We start from the raw sequence: 22,715 nt of genomic DNA, 5'->3' as shown, positions 1-22,715 counted from the left end.
TGGCAGTCTGTTCTGTAACTTTCCCAAATATCTGAGACTTTTTTAAAAAAGGGAGCTTTATTCTTGATTACTCACACCAGCTGAATAGGCTGTTCAAACATATCTTATCGCTGTGTACATAAATGGAGTTCCACGTATGTAGCTGACAGACTTAACTATGATACATTCTCTGTCAACCTGAAGTATTAAGTAAACATTACCCCCTGCTCTGTCTGAACAGCTGCTGCAACAGAGAGTGCTTTTATTTCGGGTATACTTGTAACGCCCCAAATGCCAGAACTATTGCAAGCTTTTCTAGATTTTCATTTGTGAAGTATTGTGGGGGTGTGTGTTCTTTCCCTGGGCTGTTACCTTTGATTCTATAACCAACCACTTGGATCTTGGTGATGTGTTGTTGTTCCTGCCCTGGTCAGCAAGCCTTTGACTGGAACCTAGCAGTGACTTGTGCCCTCGGGCAATTAATTGTAGGTTTCATAGGAATGACTGGTTGGGAGTTCACAGGGAGAATAGCTCTGCCTCTTTGTTATGCATGGTTTGTAAGACATTGTACTTCTAGTCAGCTTGCCAATCCAATGGTGTTTATTACTCCCATTTTCAAAACCTATTCATTTCTTTAAACGCTTCTATCGCCCACCTATCACGCTATTGATGACAGGTGTTGAGTCACCTTGAGTTTAAAATCCTTTTGTGGTAGACAGAAATGTGTTGGGTAAGACACACACACACACACACACACACACACACACACGTACACACTCACCCACACTCACCCATTACATCTTGGGAGGCTAAAGAAGTTGCTGGATATACTTTCTAATTTAGGTTCCATTTATTAATCTCTTGAGCATGTCTCTGGTCCACACACTTTTCTGCTCCCTTTTCCCTAACATACAACTACAAAACAACTAGAAATAGGAATGGATGGAAGTTGATGAGAAAGGTGAAGTCCTTCAGATGCTTAAGGCTCAGTGAAAGCCTTTTCTTGTTTGGGCTGTATCTCAGTTTTGCAGCTGTGTGTTTGTTCCAATCTCCCTGTATGTTAGCTGGTGGTGGGGGTTGTCAGTCTGTGCCATTTGCCAGATGTGGATGACAGGTGCACATTTAGGACAGAAGATTTTTTTCTTATTTATCTAAGAGAAAGAGAGGGAGCAAGGGAGAGAGAGAGAGAAGAGGGGGAGGGCATGGATGTGAGAGAGAAACGTCAGTCGGTTGCCTCCTGCATGTGCCCTGACTGGGGATAGAACTCACTCACTACCTTCTGGTGTATGGGACAGTGCTCCAACCAATGGAGCCACACGGGCCAGGGCTAGGACAGAAGATTTTTGAATTGCTTCTTCAGAACTTGATCAACCCTCATAATGCTTCCAAGATTTATATAATTATACAATATAGGGAAGTTGTATAAGAGAGAAGAAACTGATGGAAAATCACTTTTTTCTTCTAGAAGGGACATAAATCAAATAGCCCCTGGACTCTAGAGTAGCCAGCACAATGTCTAGCACATAATAAGGGCTGGGTAAATATTTGTTGAATGTATATATGAATTCAAGTCAGGAATTGCAAATGATTCTAGGGGTCAGGGAGGTGACATTGAAGTATAAATTGGATAAAATTTTAAGATAATAGTGGTGGGGGGAGTAGCAAAATGGAGAGTGTATGCCCTCCCTAAAGACAATCACATTAAATTTTTTAAAAAACATGACTACACAAAACCTTCAGGTCCAGCCTCACCTTTTCATAGATAAGAAAGTATGTTTGGTCAAAGTCACAAAGCTGTTAGCAAAACTGGAATTGAAACTCAGATCTTTTTTCCAGGTTGGTATTCTTTCCATTCTTCCACATAGATGATTTACTATTAGACTAGAAAATAATGGAATATAAGGTGTTTCGGTTTTACAGTGGATTCATTTCACATCCCTTGCTATGTTTTTATACTGATAATTATAGGCTATGTCAAAGCTTAGGTTTAAAATTTATGGGCAGAGATGAGCAGTGAAAGACAAACTTGACATTTTTCTTCCCCCTAATTTATCATGTTCTCTATCTAGCATGCCACATTTCCAGGAATCAATTATTAATTACTTGGCATATTATTTCTTCTCTCTCTCTCTTTCTAGTGGACTGTTGCTGCCTATCTGGAAGGCGATGGAGAAGAGGCTGGGAGTCAAGCCAAGCTCTGCTTCCTGGATTTTATCAGGATTTTGTTGGCAGACATCTGTGAAGTGGTTGAGAAACCTGTACCTGTTTTATACTTGCTTCTGCTTCAGTGCACTGTGGTTGTCAACAGGTACCATTTTCTTTATAGATTTAAGATTTTTAAAAGGGCGTTTTGTGTTCGGCCTTCAGTTCATTTTAAAGACTAGTAGGAGGCAAAAAAGCAGTGTGCTAATTGACAGAAACAGCCTATTGGTGGACACTTATTTGTTTTGTTTTGGAACTAAAAATTAAATTGAGTTCTTTCTCATATGGGAGAATTGGCAGGATCATTTTGAGATTTGCTGAAGGTGTAATGAAAAGAGAAAGGTTTCATAGTTGGAAAGACCTAGAACCCGGACCTGGAGCTGGATATTTCCACTTAATAAAAGCCTTGAGCAAATTACCTGTTTTCTCTAAGGAAGGATAAGACCTACCTCATAGCTTGATTTGAGAGATAACATAATTAAATATTGTAGTATAGCACTCTGAACAGAGGTGCTTAGTAAATGATACTTTACTTCCTTTCCTTTCCTCAAAGAATCAACATTACAGGGAAAATGTGTTCCTTGCTTTTTCTATAGAAAGGGGTTCTGCTGACAGATTTCATAAAGTATGTTTTCCTCCTAGAGATTATTTCACCAGCTAGAGCCTCTTGCCAGAAAAGAGTGCCAAGAAGGCTAGATTTCAAAGACTATCCTTTCTTTCTGTCTCCCTTACACCCCCTTTCAGTTCTTTTGTTGACATTGTTTCTTTCAAAGTATGAAGTGTGAGAAAATAGCAATTTGAAAAAGACTTCTGAGTATGCTGACATTCTGGGCAGTGACCAAAAGGCTTCTGTTGTAGAGACCACCGTCTGGGATAACAAATCAGCCTTTTGCTCCTATAATTACAAAGGTTTCTGTTGCTTTCCTAAAGGAATTGGTGGTCATGATCTTGAGACTGAAGTAATTACTGTATTTAGCAATTTCAGTAACATCAGCTTCAGGATTTTTGTTGTCTTGCAGTGGTGGTTGATGATTGCATAATTGTAGCACTGGAAATTGCAGTTGACAGAAAGCTGACCTAAATGTTTTTTACCCAGATGATGCTTTGCCGGGACAGCTATTTCAGGCTAACATTTTATGTAAGATCATTTGAATTAAATAAGTTACTGATTTAGCACCATCAGAGTGGGAAAACCACATTTTTTGAAATGCACCTATAGTATATCAGACCCATGGTTATAAACATTACATATCTTATCTCATTTAATCCTCAGGATAAACCTAAAACCGATAGTTTTATTCTCATTTTATAGATAAGGAAATTGAGGCTCAGAGGGACAAAATGACTTGACCAGGATCACATAGCAAGAACATGACAGAGCCAGGATTCTAAACCCAGGTTTGTCCACTCTAAAGCTCATGCTTTTTTTTCTGCTACAGAGCCTTCCAACCACAGCTGATCTTTTGGAGGACCAAAGACAATTTTTTACCCTGAACCATGATAAGCAGCTTGTTATTTGAGGGATTCCAAATACAGGGGAGAAGAAGCATTTCTGAGTTTTTCTGTATTTTTCAGTCTAACACTTGATTAGACATAGTACTGTGGGCTCATTGGGCTAGTTTTAGTATTCCTTGAGCTTAGTGTTTAAAAATAGCATCCTAGTGAGCAGATTGAGTATAGAGGTGCAAAGTTGGTATTGCTAGGAGTGGTTCTGGTGGAGATTAGATTGTACCACTTCCATTTTAGGAAAGTTTGGAGCTTTTACCATGGAAGAGATAAGAACCAGGTGTGTTCAAACTAAGGGAGCATGCAAACAACACATGACAGATTTGTTATATATTTTAATTTATTAGATCTCTTTCTCATCAGTTTTTAAAAAAACACAATATCCTAATAGAAAGAAAATGAATAAAGGACATAAACAGAATACCATAAATAAGAAATTAAAATGACTTATAAACATTTAAAAATGTTCATTCTCATTTCTAACCAAAGAACTGCAGATTAAAATGAGAAATCCTTTTTAATCCATCATATTGATGAAAATTAATGTAAAAATATCTAGTGCTGCCAACGGTGATGTGTTTGCCCTCATTTTGCTGGGGAGTTTGAACAGAGAGCTTTTTAGCATAAATATCAAGATCTTCAAAAAGTTTATGTTCTTTGACTTAGAATTTCCCCTTTTAGGAATTTATCTCAAGGACACATTTAGAAGGAGAGAATTCATCAACACTCATGTATTCTATGTTGCCAAACAGTGCTGCAACTTCCCTACAATTGGGGGGGGGGGGTTGTTGGGTAGTTATATTCCCTGGTAGCAGGAATGCAAGAACAAAGGCACGGAAGTGTGAAACAGCCTGGTTTATAGCAGAAGCTCTAATCCGTTCAGTGCCACTGGAATATAAAGAGCAAAGCTGGAATGGCAGCTCCTGAAGAGGTAGATGGTGGCCAGGTCAGGAAGGATCTTGTATGCCATGCAAAGAAGCTTTAATTTTAATCTTTTTAGGTAGGTTGTCTACAGATTTTCTTGATTATATACTCTAATGCATAAAAAAAGTTGAGGATGTACCCCAATATATGCTTATTCATATGTTATAACAAGTACCATTGTACTAATGTCTTAAATATATATATAAGAGATGCCAAAAACAAAAATTTAAAAGGATCAACTAAAAAACGTATAAATAGCACTAATATTTTCTTTTCATACCCCATTGATTTGTCTTGCGAACCTCTTGGAGATCATTACTTTAGGGAATTGGGAGCTATTGAAAATTTTAAACAGAAGAATAATACAGGTAAATTTCTAGATCATTTTGCTGGGATATAGAAGAACGATAATAGTGGGGATTGGAGTAAGATGAAAAGGGAAGGCAATCACTTCTCTGCCTTTAGACTAAGATCAAGTGTAGTATGAAAAGGGAAAGGATATCAGGACTAGAGTAGGACGTCTATTAGGAAGTGAATGAAGTAGTCCAGGAGAAAATTGATGAGGTTGTTTTCAGGAATCTCTCACTGAAAAGAGTAATTTCAATCAATATGGAGTAGTTCTAAATAGATAGGTAGAGCCCTAACTGGTTTTGCTCAGTGGTTAGAGCATCGGCCTGTGGCCTGAAGGTTCCCAGGTTCGATTCTGGCCAAGGACATGTACCTTGGTTGCAGGCTCAATCCCCAGCCCTGGTCCAGGCACGTATGGGAGGCAACCAATTGATGTGTCTCTCTCACCTCAATGTTTCTCTCTCTCTCTCCCTCTCTCTCTCTCCCTCTCTCTCTCTCCCTCTCCCCCCCCCCCCTTCCACTCTCTCTGAAAAGCAATGGAAAAAATATCCTTGGGTGAGGATGGATAGAATTTAGGAGTTCTTTTGTAAGAAATCAGAGGAGGTTATTATTTTTTTATTGAGATAGAATATACTGTCTAATTCCAGAACTTTTTTTAACTCCTCCCCCCCCCAAAAAAACCCCTGTACTAATTAGCAGTCACTTCCTATTTCTCCCTCCCCCTAGCTTCTAGAAACCACTAATCTATTTTCTGACTATATTTGCCTTTTCTGGACATTTCATATAACTGAATTCATACATATGTGATCCTTTGTGTCTGGCTTCTTTTACTTAGCATAATGTTTTCAAGGTTCATTCATGTTGTGGCATGTATCAGTACTTCATCTCTTCATAATATTTCATTGTATGGATATACCACACTTTGTTTATATACCTAGGAGTGGAATTGTTGGATCATATGGGAACTCTTTAATTTTTGTTTTCTACAGCTGCTGCGCCATTTTACATTTATACCAGCAATGTATAAGGGTTCCAATTTCTCTGTGTCCTCACTAACACTTGTTATTGTCTCTCTTTGATTATAGCAGAGGAGGTTATTGAAGTTTAGAGAAATCAGGGAGGGCTTCATGGAGGAAATGGAACTTGGTTTATGCATAATACATATCCAATTTGCAGATAGACAAACAGACACAGTAAGAAACAAGGATTGGTAAAACAACCAGATGGGTACAAATCATTCATTTATTCATTTTTGTAAATTACATATTCATTCAACAAATATTATTGAGCCAGGCATGTTCTTTGTGAAGAATCTCTAACCAGGTCCCTGGCTTAGTTTTTCTTCCCAGCCAGTGAAGCTTGCTGAATGGGGATAGACCACATGCACTGTCCCCATTCTCCCTTCTCTATCTTCTGAATCCAGTGAGGTCTGGCTTCTGCTCAAACCTTGGCTTTTGCCAAGGCAACCAGTGACCTTCCTAGTTGGAGACCTTTAGTTTTTACCTTAACATCTCTGCTGCATTGGGCACCTTTGCATACTGCGTTCTTGAGATCCTTTCCTCAGTTACCTTAAGTTACACCAGGCTTTACTTGGTTCTCCTTCCTGCTGATGCATTAAGCTTTCTAATTCTTCTTCCCTCTCTCCCTTCTTAGCTTATCCCTTAAATGTTTTGTTCTTCAGGGTTATTTCTACCATTTTTGTCTCACTCTTGTGTGCTCTCTCTGGGCAGTCTCACTTTCCCCCATAATTGTAATCCGTGTGCACACTACTCCCATATCTATAACCGTTCATTCACTTCTCTCTGGGTTATAAACCGCATAGCTACCTCTGTGTTACACATCTCCAGCTGGATGTCTCACAGCTACCTCTAACTTAATATATCAAAACTGAACCTATGATCTTTTACCCCTCTTCCTCCTCTTCTATCCCCTACAACCATAAAAAGACCACCTCCACTCATATTCTGAGGTAGAAATCCCTGAGTCATTCTGTATTCCTTTCTCTCCTTCATATGCAAATCATTGTTCGTGGAGTGCCATCTCACGTTTCCAGGCAGAGTGCTCCATTCCTCTGCATGTGCTGTTATCATTCTGCCTAATGTACTCCGATTCAGGTAAACATAAGCTCCTTTGTAATGCTTTTGCTGGGTCCCCTGATTTGAACCTGTTCTTTAATGTTCTTATATAGTGTCTATACATCTTTCTATTATTATACCACATTATACTGTGGTGTTTTAGGCTTTGTGAAAAAAGGTTCTAAGTAGGTCTTTCTCTGGAGTGTGACCTACTCTAAGGTGAAGGCTTTCTGGTGTTTGCTGATCTACAATATTAATGTGATTTCTTTGCTCTTGCAGAGCTGGAATTCCAAAATGCCACCTACCTTCTTCCCCCAGCACTGCTTGACCTCTGGTGATTCTGTTTCCCTCTCAGCCCTGTAGCATCTGTTACCTAATAAACCTCAGGTGGTCTTGCCCTATGCCTTTACATCCCACCCCTCAGCCTGGCAGGGGACCCTCCCAGTGGGCTTCTGGGGCCCTGCCCTCTCTTTTCACAGCTCTATCCTCTTCAGCATCTTACCACTCAGATTCTAGCCAAAACTCAGATCTCTGCTTCTTTGGCTCAGTGAGGCCCCTCTGTTCTGTTTGGGTTCCGGTTTTCTGTGCCCTGATTGAGAAGTTGTTCCTAACAGAGAACTGGGCAATTGTAGGGCTCACTTCAAGTTTCCCTTCTCTCAGGGGTTGTAGCCTTGCACTGCCTCTTATCTCCTAATAACAGTTGTCTTGTATATTCTGTCCAGTTTTGTAGTTATTTATGGTAGATGGTGAGTCTAGTACTAGTTACTCCATCATGGCTGGGAACAGAAGTCTACTGTGATTACTTGCTTATGTGTCTGCTTCATGAAACTGTCCTACTCATAGTAGGTAACATAGTAGGTAACACCTGACACATAGGTAACAATAAAGGTTTGTTGTGCTAGCTTAAGGATAATGCTGGAAATAGCACCACATTGGAATACACATGTTAAGGAGAGTATGTTCTTTCCTACTCTGGTTTTCAATCGTAGCCCATTAATGGGCATTTGACTTCCCAGGAGGGAATAATACTTAGAAGGAAATTTTCTCTCTTTTTTCCACCCTTTCTCTGGCTCCCTTCATGAATGGAAGGCTGATTTTTCCGATTGGTGAATTTGTAAAAGAATCCTCTTTATGGAATGACTAGCCTTCAGGATTTGTGTGTATTCTCTCCCTGCCATGTTCTAATTGGTCTGCCCATGGTAGGACAGCCTGCATTTGTCCAATTAGGTAAATTGCATTCTGCATAGGAAAGTATTAGAAAGTCCATTGTGATTGTACATCTAAGCTATGTTCTCTAGTCATCTTATCGCTTCTTATAATGATGATATTTTGATCTCTGTCTACCTCTAACTGCCACGTTTTATTTTTTAATTAGTCCCAGACTCCGGGTGGGAGAGATTAATTATCACCCTCCAACCCCACAGAGACTGTAGATGGGACAAAGACAGTTCTGGTTGGGCAAGAGGCCTTTTCCCCACTAATTCTCTCTTTGATCTCATAATTGCTTGTATTTGCCCCTGGCAGACAGAGGCACCTGAACTCACTTTCCTCCTTTGTTCCTACCCTTTGGTTGTACTTTGAGGGCTGTAGCTCCTGTTGTACCAGTCAGACCAAGTAGTATCTTTTTCCTTTAAGGGAATAATATATTTTGAACATGCATCGGTCTTATCTTCAGGAGAAAAGCATTTTCAGGAGACTTTTTAGGTGGCATTATATCCTTGCTCTTCTTGTATCTGCTCCTAATTTAAGGTGATGACTAATGGGATATATCTCATAGCAATGAGCCTTCAGCAGGAACTTTCTCCTGCCAAACTGTCCTGTATTATTAACTACATTGCAGTACAGGGAGGTAATAAATTATTAATCCTAAATCTGTCTCCCCAGATTGTAGGATAATGACTTGAGTACATGGCAGCTGGAGGAAGGTAGAGTGTTCTGGTTGTTAACACAAACCTTGCAAGCTTTTGATTCTAAAATTCAGCTAGCATTGAGCAAGTCTGTGGTATCTTGTTATATCACAATTTAATTGAGCTAAGTAAGACCCCTAAAGAATCCTCTAAAGTTAGCCTCTCTCCCAGTGAAATGAAGTAATTTTCTTTTGCTTAAATACTTTTTAGTAAAAGATAATCATCTTAAGTCCTTTCTATCTCGGAAAACTATAATTTTGGTGGGTTCTTTTTGCCTTTTAGAAACATACAAACACAAACATTTCCTAATAAAGTGAAGAGGAAAAAGAAAATGGCATAATTGGGCCAGTAAAATCCAATTCAGCTTTAAAACTTTCTTAAGTTGACTTTCCTCAGGAAGTCCTCAAGGGAGAAAATAAGATAGTGGAGGAGTTTATAAAAACAAAATAACAATTGCAGGGCCAAAGCAAGGCCTTTTGGCTTATTTTGGAGATTGTATAAAAACCTTACTAACTGGAACAGCTTCCAATTCAGTGCGTTATGTGGAATTAGCAGGAACATGATCAAGAACTATGTGTGTGGTTAGTGTTTGGACATTTTTTCTCAGGTGAGTAGTATTGAAGAATTTGGATCAAAATGCATAGCTCTTGGTTTAAGGGCCCGTGTTTTAAACTTTCTGATCCTTTATCCAAGAGCTTCCTTAAAAAAAGTCAGCCCATGTGGTTAAGATCCTTTATACACTTTTGGTTCCAGACAGTACTGGATAAGTTTTAGAGAGAAGTTAAGAATTGGTCTTGATCACCTACCTATTCATCAACCGAGCAAGAGACAGGAGGCATAGTGGCCAAGAGCACGGAGCGTGCACTCAGGAACCAGACAAGCCTGAATCCGAGTCCTGGTTCTGAAACCCACCTTTCAACAGGTTCCTCGTCTACAAAATGGGAATGACAGTGCCTCTTATGGGATTGTTGTGAGGATTAAATAAATGTTCACACAAAGTGCTTAACCTACTTCCAGGTGCATAAATAACAAACAATTCGGGAAATGTTAGCAATAGTCATTATAATATGATAACATAAAATCCTGTTTGGTGCCCTGGCTGACATGTTCAGTGGTTAGAGCACCGGCCTGTGCACCATAGGGTCACTGGTTTGATTCCCGGTCAAGGGCATGAACCTGGATTGCAGGTTTGATCCCCAGCCCCCATTGGGGTGAGTGCGGGAGGCAACCAATTCTCTCTCCTCCTCCCCACCTCCCTTCTACTCTCTAAAAATCAATGGAAAAAATATCCTCTGGTGAAGATTAAAAAAAACCCTGTTCGGTTAAACTCTTATCTAATTCCAGGATGACCAAGTGGGCAGCAGGTTTGAGGTCTCTGCTGGCTTCTTTAAACCTCTGTCGAGTGGGATCTCAGTCCCTACATTTTTTTAAGTATAATGTAGGAGAACTGGCCTTTCTGCATTGTCAGGAAAAGTAGACCTCCATTCATACAGCTTTACAGGCCTGAGGTTGGTGGAAGTCCATGACAGGGTGAGCTATATTCTACATTTTTCATAATTGTAACATGCCACTAAGGAGCATGACTGGCTACTTGTTTCCTCCTTCAGTCAATGATACTTTTCCTCTGAAAGAGTACTCTTTTGCTGCCTGACCCTCAGCCCTGGTTTATTTCCTGCCACATTGATGATGTACCTATGCTTGGCAAGGCCTTGTGCTAGGCCAGGTTAACTCTGTCTTTTGGTCAGAACAGTGTTTTGACTGGAGCTGATTCAATAGCACTTTTGGATTTCGTGTCAGAAGTAACTTGCAGAGTTAGTCCCTTCCTCCTTTCAAAATGTATTTATTGGGTGTTTACAATCCTAGTCATTAGAAATGCAGTGATAAGACAGACATAGTCTCTGCCCTTGTGGAGCTGGCAGTGTCTTGATTCCTTTGTTATTCCTAGGGAACAGAAATTCTCTTTGAGAAGGTAGATGTTACTGGTATAAAATTTCCTCCAAAGAGGCTGAGGCCTTCCTAGGGTCGCAAGGTAATTCAATGACAGACCCACTCTCCTTGCAGAATCCTAGGAATGTAGGAGACTGGGCAATTTGATGTCTCAAGCTGGTCTTAATAGAATAACCTTCTACTAAGAATTGTGTAGGTGAAGCCCCTGTCTACAATATAGTATGTCTCCAGCTTTCCTTTCAATCCAGCCTATCCTCTCCACCACTAATAACCCACACTCCTGAATAAGCAGTGAGGGTGGTTATCTGGAGATTTGGAAAAAGTGCAGTCTTTGTCCCCAGTGTGGAAGTATGTGTCCTCTGTTGATTTCATGGGTATTTTCATTCAGCCAGTAAGCTCTTGAAAGTCTTTTCTGCATCAGGGTGCTCCTGCCTTTTTGGCATCAGGTTTGTTACTCAGGCCCTCAAATGAACAGTTCCAATGCTTAGCATCTGGTAAGCACCAAAGTATATAAATCCTGAACTTCTCTGGTCAGTCGTGAAAGGAAACTGTAAAATATCCTAAGATAAGAAGGAATTATAATGTCCCTGAAGGGTGCATTAACCATCACAAACGCTGTCCGAGGAGATACAAAAGCAAAGAAGAATGCTGGTCAAGACCTCTCTGAAATTCCAACTACAGATTCAGCCCCTAAAGATGGATGACCAGTGTGACTCACTCCAGTGCCCCTTTTAAACTCTCCCAGCAGATGACAGGATTTTAAAGAATGCTCTTTTTCTTCCAACTGACCTAACAGTATGCTTTGATTCTAAACCAAGTGGCACATTTGAGTTTGAAATAAATGTGTGCTCATGGATTCTCTCTTTTAGGTAATAAGGGGAATGACTAGCATTATCAGACCTGGGAGATGGGGAGTTTATATTTATTTATATAGAAGTTTTACTTCTATAGTTCTAATTTGAGATTCACGTTTAAAATTTTAAAGGACTGCCATTCTGAGTGTTAAGAAATGGTTTTCCTCCCTCCCTCCCTCCCTCCCTCCCTCCCTCCCTCCCTCCCTCCCTCCCTCCCTCCCTTCCTCCCTTCCTCCCTTCCTTCACATTGTTTATTGTCCTTAACTGAGGGCAACCTGAGTCAGCTGGAGGCTTATGGAAGTAGACCTGGTAGAATGAGTGAATCTTAATCAGAACAAATGAAACAGCCTTGTAGGGAGAAGCTGAAGAGTCATATTCCATGTCAGAAGCTGAGTGCTCTGTATCCTGCTGGGTCAGCCTTGGCTTTTGACCTGAAGCAAAGCAGCCCCCTGTACTGAAGCAGTGCGAGCTTTTATTCTACCTATGCGTCCCACTTCATCAGTCTCCTGACTGCCTGGTTTTCAAAATCACTCTCAGCTCTGCTCTCCAGAGCATGCTTTTAAGCTGCACCCTGACATTTCTCCCAGTACACTTTTCAAATAACTGGGCGCATTTCATATTACCCATCTGTGCAAGGTTAAAGGTTGGTGCTTGGCCTCTAAGCTCAGGTAAGCAGATCTCAAACAGAGTTATTTGCCCAGGATGCCAAGGCAGAAATAAAAGTTTTCTGGCCTTCCCATGGAGACTTTCGCTGCCAGGCATACCCTCCTTTCCTTTCCCAAGCTGTTTTGATTGAGCTATTTCGCCTCCACTCTCATATTTCATGTGGGGGTTGCTGCCTTGGCAGCATGGCTGCTTCTGTCAGTGGGGAGGAAGAAGTAATGAGTGCAGGCCCTCTGTGTACTGCTGTGTTTCAGGGGGTTTTCTGTGTGCCTGTGGGGAGTGTGTGTGTGTGTGTGTGTCTCTCTCTCTCTCTCTCTCTCTCTCACACACACACACACATACAAGATACATTTGGATAGCCTATGTTCTACCTAGAATTAATGTCTCTTCTGAAGAAGCAGAGAAGTACTGCCATTTTTCAGATGAGGATAAGGAAAAACCAGTTTCTTTGGTTAGAGAGTCCGTAGTAGGTAGCTGGGTAGTCAGAAGTATTGACCATGTTGCCCGAATTTTTATTCCTGTCAGTAGAATGTGTGAATTGAATGTATCTATAATCAACTTGAAATGTGTCTGTAATCAACTTGAAAATGGAGCTATAAGAGAAAGATACATATAGATACCTGTCATAAAAATGAAGTCTATTAAAAGCCAGACATCTGCAGTAAATAAACCAAACAATATCAAATTATCTGAATGTCAGTGCTACATTATTTTTTATATATGTTTTTATTGATTTGAGAGAGAGAGGGGGGAGAGAGGGAGAAACATCGATGAGAGGGAGAGACATGGATCATTGATTGGCTGCCTCCTGCACGCCCCCTACTGGGGATCGAGCTCATAACCCTGGTATGTTCCCTGACTGGGAATTGAACCTATCACCTCTTGGTGCACGGGACCATGCTCAACCAACTGAGCTACCCTGGCCAGGCCTGCATTATATTGATGACTTTAACTCAAGTACACATTTCTAATATTTGTGATCTCTGGTTCTTTATATGTGTTGCCTTACATTCAGTGCCTTAAAATATGCTTACTGAATTTAAATACCTACTTTAAAGATAATATCTAGGTGTTATGTACACACTATAGATACATTCAGTTCAGGTCAACAAACACTGTCCCCTTCTAAGTCAAACCCAGTTCCTGCCATCAGAGAGTTCAAACTATGGAGGCAGAGATAGATGTAGAAACATTAAAGTAGCATGATAAATTACATGATGTGCTATGGGGGCACAAAGAGTAGGGCAGGGACAAGCTGAACCCTGTTCTTTAGCAGGCTTGTGAGGCAAGTGATATTCTAATCCCTTTCAACTTCCTTCTCCCAGATTTATTTGGAGTGGTTTTTAACCTGCAGAGCTCTTTTCACTTCTTTATCTCAGGGAGGGGTAGAGAGGGAAGAGTACGTACCGCTCTGTAAAGTCTAGAGGATAAGAGCCCTAAGAAAATTATTTCTGTACAGATACAGATTGGCTTTGATTTCATTTAAATAAACTGGCTCCCAAAAATTCTAAGAATACTAACTACTCACACAGTTTCTGTTTCATTTACACACAGATGAGAAAGCATCTGCAACTCCGCGTTTTATTTGCTATAAGCAAAAAGTGGTTTGAGATATTTAAGTATTCGAAGCTTGGTTGTATTGAGTCTTCACATGTCCCAGTTCAGCCCACTGCAGTTTTTTTTTTTTTAATGACACTTACATAATGCTCAAAAACCAGAGATTTTTAATGGATAAATTGACATAAACTTTTCCTCTATGGCCATATCTGCTGAAATAACACATCATAGGTTGCTGTATTATTTCCTCCCAAGCTTACTGCTATTTTATTTAATTTACATATCTCTGCCACAGCCCTCTAAACGGCCTTGTCTTTAGAAACAGCAAAATTAGTCAGAAAAAAAAGAAAAGAAAGAAAGACCTTCCCATAAATAAAAGTGCTAGTGCTCTGATTCAAGGTTCATTGTGTGGGTTTCAAAAGAAGGTTGGTATGATTGTGGTGAATGCAAGCAATTTATTAGCCTTTCAGTGAGAGACAGCAATCAACTGCAGGTTCATAACAATCACATCTACAGTGGGCTGTACAGGGAACTGCTAGATTCGTGACCATATCTAGTGCTTTTCTGTTTAGAAAAAAAAATTTCTTTCTTTTTAGAGCCATGCTTATGTATAGGCCAGAGTTTATCTGTTATCATTTGATACCTGTGATTTTTAGAGTACAAAGACAGTGTTACATAGAGAGGTGTGGGTTTCTTCTTGCTGTGGCTTGGAGGCGTGCTCTCCTTGCTGACAGCATTCTCCAGAGCCTTTTAGTCATAAGGTAGTGGGAGAAATAGCTAAGGAGGAGATTCTGAATATGTCACATGTAGCAATGTAACCCACTAGTTACAGTTTTTTTTTTAAAGTACATGGTTAAGTCATTTGCCATCAGTCTACTTTTAAATATTATAAAGCCTTTGCTGACTTGATCATTTCTGAGAAGGTAACTTTATGGTAGGAGAGCTTTTTTCAGCTATACCAGTATTTCAATTAATACTCTCACTTATAAATTGGTTGTGAAAATGGCTTTAGACTAAACCTTAACAGATAGATCTTTTGAAACTTAATAGCTATATCCAGTTAATGCAGACTTTTGATTAGTAAGTATCAATCAGGTAGACGCTTAAGGCATTAGGATTTTGATAGACTTGTTTCCATTTTGTTACCGAGGTGACTAGAACTTTGAGTTGTTGTTTTTTCCTTTTCCTTCTCATAATTATTCCGGAAAAGGGAAATTGAATGGATCTAGATGTCATCACTGATGGATGGCTCTTTGTTTAGGTGAACTGTGCAGCTATTCTCCACTATTGCTTTGTTCCATGATGAAAGCCCATCTTGCTTGTGAGTGAAGTGGAGTGGTCTAAAATAGATAGCTCAGGGAACTGAAATTTTGTTGGTCCTTCCATGAGGAAAGATTGCTTTGAGATTTGAAAGGATTTTTCAGTTTAGTGTTTAGGCAGGAAAGGCTATTTCCTAGCTGGCTACATTAGATTCAGTTACCTCCTCTTAATCCACTTAGCTTCTCTTCAGTTTCTCTCTCTGCACATCCCCCCTCATACCTCCCATTCGTGCTCTCCTAAACTTAATTTGAGAAGCCTTTCTAGCCCTGCCGGTGTGGCTCAGTTGGTTGAGCATAGTTCTGTGCACCAAGACGTTGCAGGTTTGACTCCTGGTCAGGGCACGTTGCTGGGGTTTCGGGCTTGATCCCCAGATGGGGCCGTGCGGGAGGCAACTGATCCATGTTTCTCTCTCATCGATGTTTCTATCTCTTCCTCTCTCTCTAAAAAAATCAATAAAAACATATTTAAAAAAGAAAAGGAAAGCTCTAATTTCTTAGTGAACTGGGAACTTTGATTTGTTCTCCTGTTCCTCCCTTCTTTTATTCAAAGAAATTATTAATATTAAGGATCTGACTCAAATGACCAAAATTCAAGTAAATCTATGTTGGAACTGACACCTTTTGCTAGATTTTCTTAGTCTAAAAAAATAACAAATTATTTAAATATTGGATAAACTTTTTTCATATCTTTATTGATTTCAGAGAGAGGAAAGGAGAGGGAGAGAGAGAGAGATAGAAACATCAATGATGAGTCATTGATCAAGCCCACAACCCGGGTATGTGCCCTGACCAGGAATCAAACCCTGATCGCCTGGATGCTAGGTCGACGCTCAACCGCTGAGCCACGCCCAGTCGGGCAAATATTGGATAAACTTTTAAGATTAACAAATAATTCTTTGAATGCCTGTTGTGTGCCAAGTGTTTTGCTGGGCCTACAAACACAAAGGTGCAAGATACAACTTCAGCATTTCAAGAGGGTAGAGTGTGTGAGGTAGACAAATATGATCTAGTGAGAGAAATACTATGATAGAAGTATATGTAAAATATGCAGGAGAGAGGAATTGTGGGGTGAAGGTTTCATCAAGGAAGACTTTCTGGGAAGAAGTGGTGCCTGAGCTGAAATTAAGTGTAATAACAACAAAAGTAATGGCAGCTAATATTTACTGAGCTTTTATTGCATGACAGGTATTGTGTTAAATACTTTTTATAGGTTATCTCCTTTAATATCTATAATAACCCCATGAGTTAGGTATTGTTATCATCACTTCTATTTTTCTTACACATGAAGAAACTAGGAAATTTGACCCAAGATGATACAGTAAGTTGACTGGATTGAGATTCAAACCCAGGCAGTCCTATTTTAGGGGCCAAAGCCTTAACCAGACTTGTGGGGAGGAGGCCAGAAGATGGAGTAAGGGTAATCTTGATACGGGATTTTCTTGCGAAAAGAAATTATTCAGCTCAGTCTTCTGAGGGTTCTCTATGAACCTCAAACTTGGAGACTGGATATATTTTCTCATTAACCTGGAAAGGATAGTTATTCTGCCTTAAGTAGGTAGATTAAAAGAACATTTCTCTCCTTTTTTGCCTGTAAATATTGCCCTCTCTTAAGGAGATGTTACTGTACTATTTTTCTCTTCGGCAGTTTGCCACTAGTCAGTACCTTTGAGGTTTCTTTAGCTACAGTCTTATAGGAGAGGACTTAATCTTCTAAGTGTTCTCACGTAGGAAAGTGCTGCAAGACTCAGGTTTTGTGATCAGCCTTGGAAGCCTTTTTCCCCATCTAGCAGACAACCAAGAGTTAATGTGAATAGTTTCTGAGAGGTACCTGTTGGGCAGCTAGTTCCGTAGGAAGTTTGACTTTGATCAGAATGGTCTTTGGGAAAAATGGAAACTTTACAGCAAAGGAAAAGGAGTCAGACTGTGGATACAAAGCCTACTACTGGTTCCTGTTTAGCCGTTAGCTTAGTTGCAGCAAATCACCATAGCATTTAACAAATGTGCTCTTAAAGCTAAGGCACACAGCAAAGGCGATGAATAGTAATTACTTTCTTTTCAAAGGGCTGCTTTGTGAGGCTGCTGCCACCTTTCAATCTAACCTGTATGCAGTTGAGGAAAAAAGTGTTGGCCCTTTTGAAAAGGAGGGAGGGCAATGGTTATTACCGTGGCTTTTTCCAAACTTCATAATACCCGATTGTGCGCTTTAAAGGATTTAGTTACCTCCTCTGCCTGGCTTTCTGAGTATGCTAACCCCTGCAGGAGAGAACTGGTGTGGAGAGTAATGTGGAACCATTTTGTATTTGTTTATTAGTGGGTGTGCAGGTGACAGACATGCTGACAGTCAAAAGGAAGGTGAAGGGTGCCCCCTGGAGTAGTTTGTTTTTTGAACAGTTCCTGTGAGTTGTTTTTGGGATTGATAATACGCCTGCTTGTATCATTTTCATATGGCAGCCATCTTGGCTGCGACCTGCTGCTTCTGAGAGAATGCACACTTTATTTTTTCCATCACCATTGCATATTTTTGGTGATAGCTACAGATGATATGGAGCTGTAGTTCAGTCACTGACTTCAGCACCACATTTAAGGCTTCTGCCCTACTGCTTGATAGTAGTTTATTAACAGAAAGCTTTGAATGGATTTTGACCATATTTTAAAATTGTGAGAGTTCAAGAAAAGAATTTTAGTTTCGATAAATGTTAAAAGTAAGTACACGTTTTGCCTATAAAATGTCCCAACCATGTACTGTTTTCCACAGAAATTTGGTTCCCCTTGCTGCTAACCCCCCACCCCAGGAAAGAATTTACTATCTGCCCTTTTTTTTTTTGAATAATACTGGTGGGACATTCTCTCTACTCTCATTCCCACCATCTCAGCCCTTCCATTGAGATACAATTTGATGAATTTTGTTAAAGCATAAATTCCCAAGGACCTTAACAGTATGGCTCCTAAGATAGGGGCATTCTGTCTCTGCTTCCTGTTGGTTGCCAGCCAGCACAGTTTCCAAGTTAGCTGGAGAAGTCAAGCTTGTTACCTGAGATTTAACAGTGCCAGAGGCAACAGTACTAGCTCTAAATAATTCCAGAGTTTTCCACAGCTTCCTAAAAGTATTTGGTGAATTTCCTTCTGGCAATAATTCATATATTCTATAGATTTTTCACCCTGCTGCTTGGAATTATGAAACCTGGTCTAGATTCTGTGCCAGATTTATTAGAATTCTGTCTTTTGAGAGGTGATTATAAATAAGCTAGTTCCAGAGCCTTCTGTTTTGGGGATCCTCCAGGTAATACATATGGGAGTCCTATAGTCTCTGCTTTGCTATGGTTTTAAAAAGAAAAGGATTGGTTCTGTCCCGTTCTCAACCTGGTAAGCTTTCTTCATGCTCCTACCAACAGTGAGTTCTAGACTTTCCCAAAGGGTTCTTAGTCTAAGGTTCCACCAACTGTAAGCCAGCCCTTTTTTAAAAATAAGGATTTAATATTGCTTTTGCTTAGGCCCTGGGAGCAGAGCCAGGCTATGGTAGCGTGGGCAGGGAGAGGAACTGATCTAAAATTGGAGCTTATTTTCATCTTACCTTTTATCCAAGTTACATCTAGAATCCAATATTGACTCTACAAATGATTCCCTGCTTCCTCCTCTGGTGAACTCTTTTTCTCAAGAGTAACAACAATGTAAATTGAATCTTGGAGAGTTTAAATTATTTTTCAAAAGTTAAATTACTAGTACATGAAGGACCTAGAGCTGAAACTAGAACCCTTGTCTTTTAACCATTTAAGATGGTTAACCATCTTTTAACCATCTAAAAGGAAGAGCTATGATCCACTGAATAGATGAAAAAGAACTGTTTTCCCCCTATATTTTTATTATTGAACACATAGTGGAACAACATTAAATAATATTTATAAAATTAAAATAACTCAGTCAAAATCTCACTAACTAAACATGTGAAGCCAAGAGATCACAGTACCTCCTTCCCTTATTGGGAACTACTGGGATTAATTTTCTTAACAACACCATAGCTAGCTATCCTCCCAAGAACTCACATTTCTTTTACTCCTGGTCACTAAGTGCTTCTGACCATTTGTCCTCTCTCAGGCTCTATTCCCTTGAGCTAAGACAAAGGATCAAATTGTCAGATAAGATTCACATGAATTAGAGATCTTACCCATAACTATACTTTAATAATAGTTTTAACATTACAATAATCAAGAGGTACAAGTGAAGTAGAGAGTCTGTAACATCCCGTATGAACCCCCAGGTTTCCTTTCCTTCTTTGAATGTGTTCTCTCCAGCCAGAGTAATGGATGAGATCTCTAACTGAGGCTTCCAGGTCACCTCGTAAAGCAGGGAGTGTTTAGATTATGAAACATTTCTCTTTTATATTATAAAAGATATTTGTATAGCTTATGTGACATTCTTTAGGGAGGCACTGAAGCAAAAGAAAGCCTTTGCAGGACAAACCAGTCTTGTAGCTCCCCCCACACCCTCGTTTTATCTCCTTCTCTTTCAAAGGTAAGGATTTAACCAGAGCTATAAGCAACAGCCAGGGAATTATAATTTTTTGCTACCTACCCCTCGACCTTATAATCCTCATAAATCCCATTGACCATTTTCCCTGATTCTAAATCTATTTCCCCCAAATTCCATTGTTAAGACATCCACCATGATTTGCTTCAAAACTTTTACCATTTTTTACCAAAGATGGATAGGCAGCAATCATGTCATCAGTTCCTCATCATATTTTTCTATCCTCTCGTTTTTTCTTGCTATAAAGTGCCTTAACCATTATGATTTTTGTGAGTCTGATTTGACATTCCTGTGTAACTTTGTGCTTTTCAGCTCACTCACACTTATCATCTCTCCCTTCCCAACTTTTTCACTGTGACAGGCATCTATTGAGTTACTAAATCCACTTTATACTCAGACTTGTTAGTTAAGACATGAGAGAAGGGAAATGTTAAAACCTGGCTTTTTCTTGGAGAATGACACTGATTTCCCTCTAGCCTGCAGGCAATGGTTGCTCATTCTTCCATATTCCATGTATCTATGAGTTTGGAGGTGGATCTGGTGCCCTTATCACTCCTCACTGTCACTTCTTGAACATTACTCCTCCACTTTCATGTAAAAACTCCTGCTCTTTGAGGTTTATACCACTTCCTACCGCCAATCATTACTCATCTACTAACTGTCATTCACCCCCTCACTTATTGTGACAAATGGGTCTCATCTCTTTTTAGAATCTTGTCATCAGTCTGGATGTCTTCAATTTGACCTATGTGATACCTGGCCACCTGGTTTCCTGACTTTTTGTTCATTCTTTTTTTTTTTTTTTTTAAATATATCTTTATTGGTTTCAGAGAGAGGATGGGAGAGGGAGAATGTTGAACCATCAATGATGAGAGAGTCATTGATCGGCTGCCTCCTGCATGCCCCCGACTGGGGATCAAGCCCGCAACCCAGGCATGTGCCCTGACCAGGAATTGAACCGTGACCTCCTGGATCCTAGGCTGATGCTCAACTGCTGAGTCATACCAGCTGGGCTTGTTCATTCTTTTGTTGTTGTTGTGTTGTTGCATGTCTAAAAATTTCTTTATTAGCAATAATTGGATATCACTGCCAGATCATTATAATGGGAAAGAGCTAAATAGAGACACTGGGGACTCCATGTAGAATATAGCCACTTCCCAGGTACTCTTCTCTTGGTGAGCAGAATTATATCATTTTGCTTTTTCTCTCACTGGGGTATTTTTTCAATAACCTCTGAAATTCTTTGAAACTAACTTCTCCGTCTCCATCCTTGTCCAGTTCTTTAAAAAGGTCCTCGGGGGTGCTTGGACCTTTCAGTAAACTGGGAAATTTATTCTGAATTAATAGCATCAGCTTTTCTTTCACAGCTGGTTTGGATCACCTTCTCTGGCTATGTAGTTTTCAAAAATGCTTTTCAGTTCTTTAGAAGACATTTTTTGTACCTGTTCTGGTGTCCTTGTCGCCAAACAGCAAGGCAGCTGCAAGAATAATATAGGAGTATCTGTTCATTCTTTTAATACTTTATGCATATACATACATAAATTTATTTGTGCCTTCATTCAAAAAGATTTTTTTGAGCACCTACAGTGTAATGTGCCAAGTCCTATGCTAGAACTGGAATCACAGAAGTGAGCAGAAAAATAAACCAGACATGGTCCTGTCATCCTGGAGCTTACACTGTTGTGGGGGTAGGGGAAGACATTAAACAAAGGATCATACAAAGAAATGTAACTTTATAAGTGTCATCATTGCTTTGAACAAACAAGTCTTTCACTTTAGTCTCCCAGCTTCCTAGTTTCCTAAAGGCAACCATGCCAACTTCTTGAATATTCTTCCAAAAATAGTCTATGCATAATATACATAAACATTATATTTTTTCTTTTCCCCAACACAAATTGTAGCACACTATACACACTGTGCTGTGCCTTTCTTTTTCATCATAGTTTATCCTGGATATTATTCCATATCAGGATGATATAGAGTGGTCTTCTTCATTCAGTAACTGCGTGGATTTACCTTAATTTATTTAACCAGTTCTCTATTGATGGACTTGTAAGTTATTTCCAATATTTTTTGTCTCAAACATACAGTGAATATCTTTGATATTACATGTGATAATATATCTGTTCAATAAATTCTGAATTTAGCTACCTTTATTCTATAAAGGTCAAATTTGTTTCCTTCAGAGCACTTATAATAGTTTGCGAACCTACATTTATTACTATTTCTGTTTAATCTCTGTCTCCCTCTTCCAGGTTATGAGCACCATCAAAGCAATGCCTGGCATGATGCTTGGTAGTATTTGTTGAATGGATGAATGAATGAGATAAGGATAATATCTAGGTGGGAAATAAGGGCACCTTATTAATTAAACCTTAGAGGTTATCTTTTATACCAGAAAGAAATAATTTGCTTCTCTATAAAAAATCAAAATAATTTGCAACATATCCACCTTCTTAAGTTTACATGTAAATTGAGGCTCTACTTAGTAGTAAATAGTAAGTCAAAAGTACATTCTCTTAGACCAGGGGTTGGCAAACTTTCTTGAGGGGCCAGATAGTAAGTATTTTGGACTTTGCCAGTGTTAGGATAACTCTGTTACAGCTACTTAATTCTGCTATCTTAGAGCAAAAGCAGCCAGAGACAATACATAAATAAATTTGTGTGATGATGTTCCAATCAAACTTTATTTACAATAATAAGTAGCATCTTGGAGTTGGCCCTTGGGCTAGAGTTTGCTGCCTCTAATCTACTGAACTAGAAGTGATATCCCTTTTTTCATTCCTGATACTGTTAATTTGTGACTATTCTTTTTTTCTGTCATCAGTCTGATTAGAGCTTTATCAGTTTGGTTGATCTTTCAAACGTCCAGATTTTGGTTTCTTTGATTTTTTTGTTTTTGTTTTTTGT

General features: G+C 39.5%; 1 protein-coding gene and 1 pseudogene across 2 annotated transcripts in view; one reads left to right on the top strand and one right to left on the bottom strand.

The window, feature by feature from the left end:
• KIAA0319L (KIAA0319 like) overlaps nt 1-22,715 on the top strand; it is an 88,022-nt gene that overhangs the window by 1,125 nt on the left and 64,182 nt on the right. For both annotated transcript variants that reach the window (XM_087820303.1, XM_016218230.2), the window contains exon 2: nt 2,118-2,287. In XM_087820303.1, the coding sequence (XP_087676429.1) occupies nt 2,146-2,287 (142 nt within the window). In that variant the 5' untranslated portion in view covers nt 2,118-2,145. The remainder of the gene's footprint in view (nt 1-2,117; nt 2,288-22,715) is intronic.
• On the bottom strand, nt 20,991-21,238 carry LOC148092384 (protein S100-G pseudogene; annotated as a pseudogene).

The sequence above is a fragment of the Miniopterus natalensis genome, chromosome 9, assembly GCF_054644295.1.
Source record: "Miniopterus natalensis isolate mMinNat1 chromosome 9, mMinNat1.hap1, whole genome shotgun sequence".
NCBI classification, from domain to species: domain Eukaryota; kingdom Metazoa; phylum Chordata; class Mammalia; order Chiroptera; family Miniopteridae; genus Miniopterus; species Miniopterus natalensis.
Note: the sequence above shows the minus strand (reverse complement) of the source record. Positions and strands in the feature narration are given on the sequence as shown.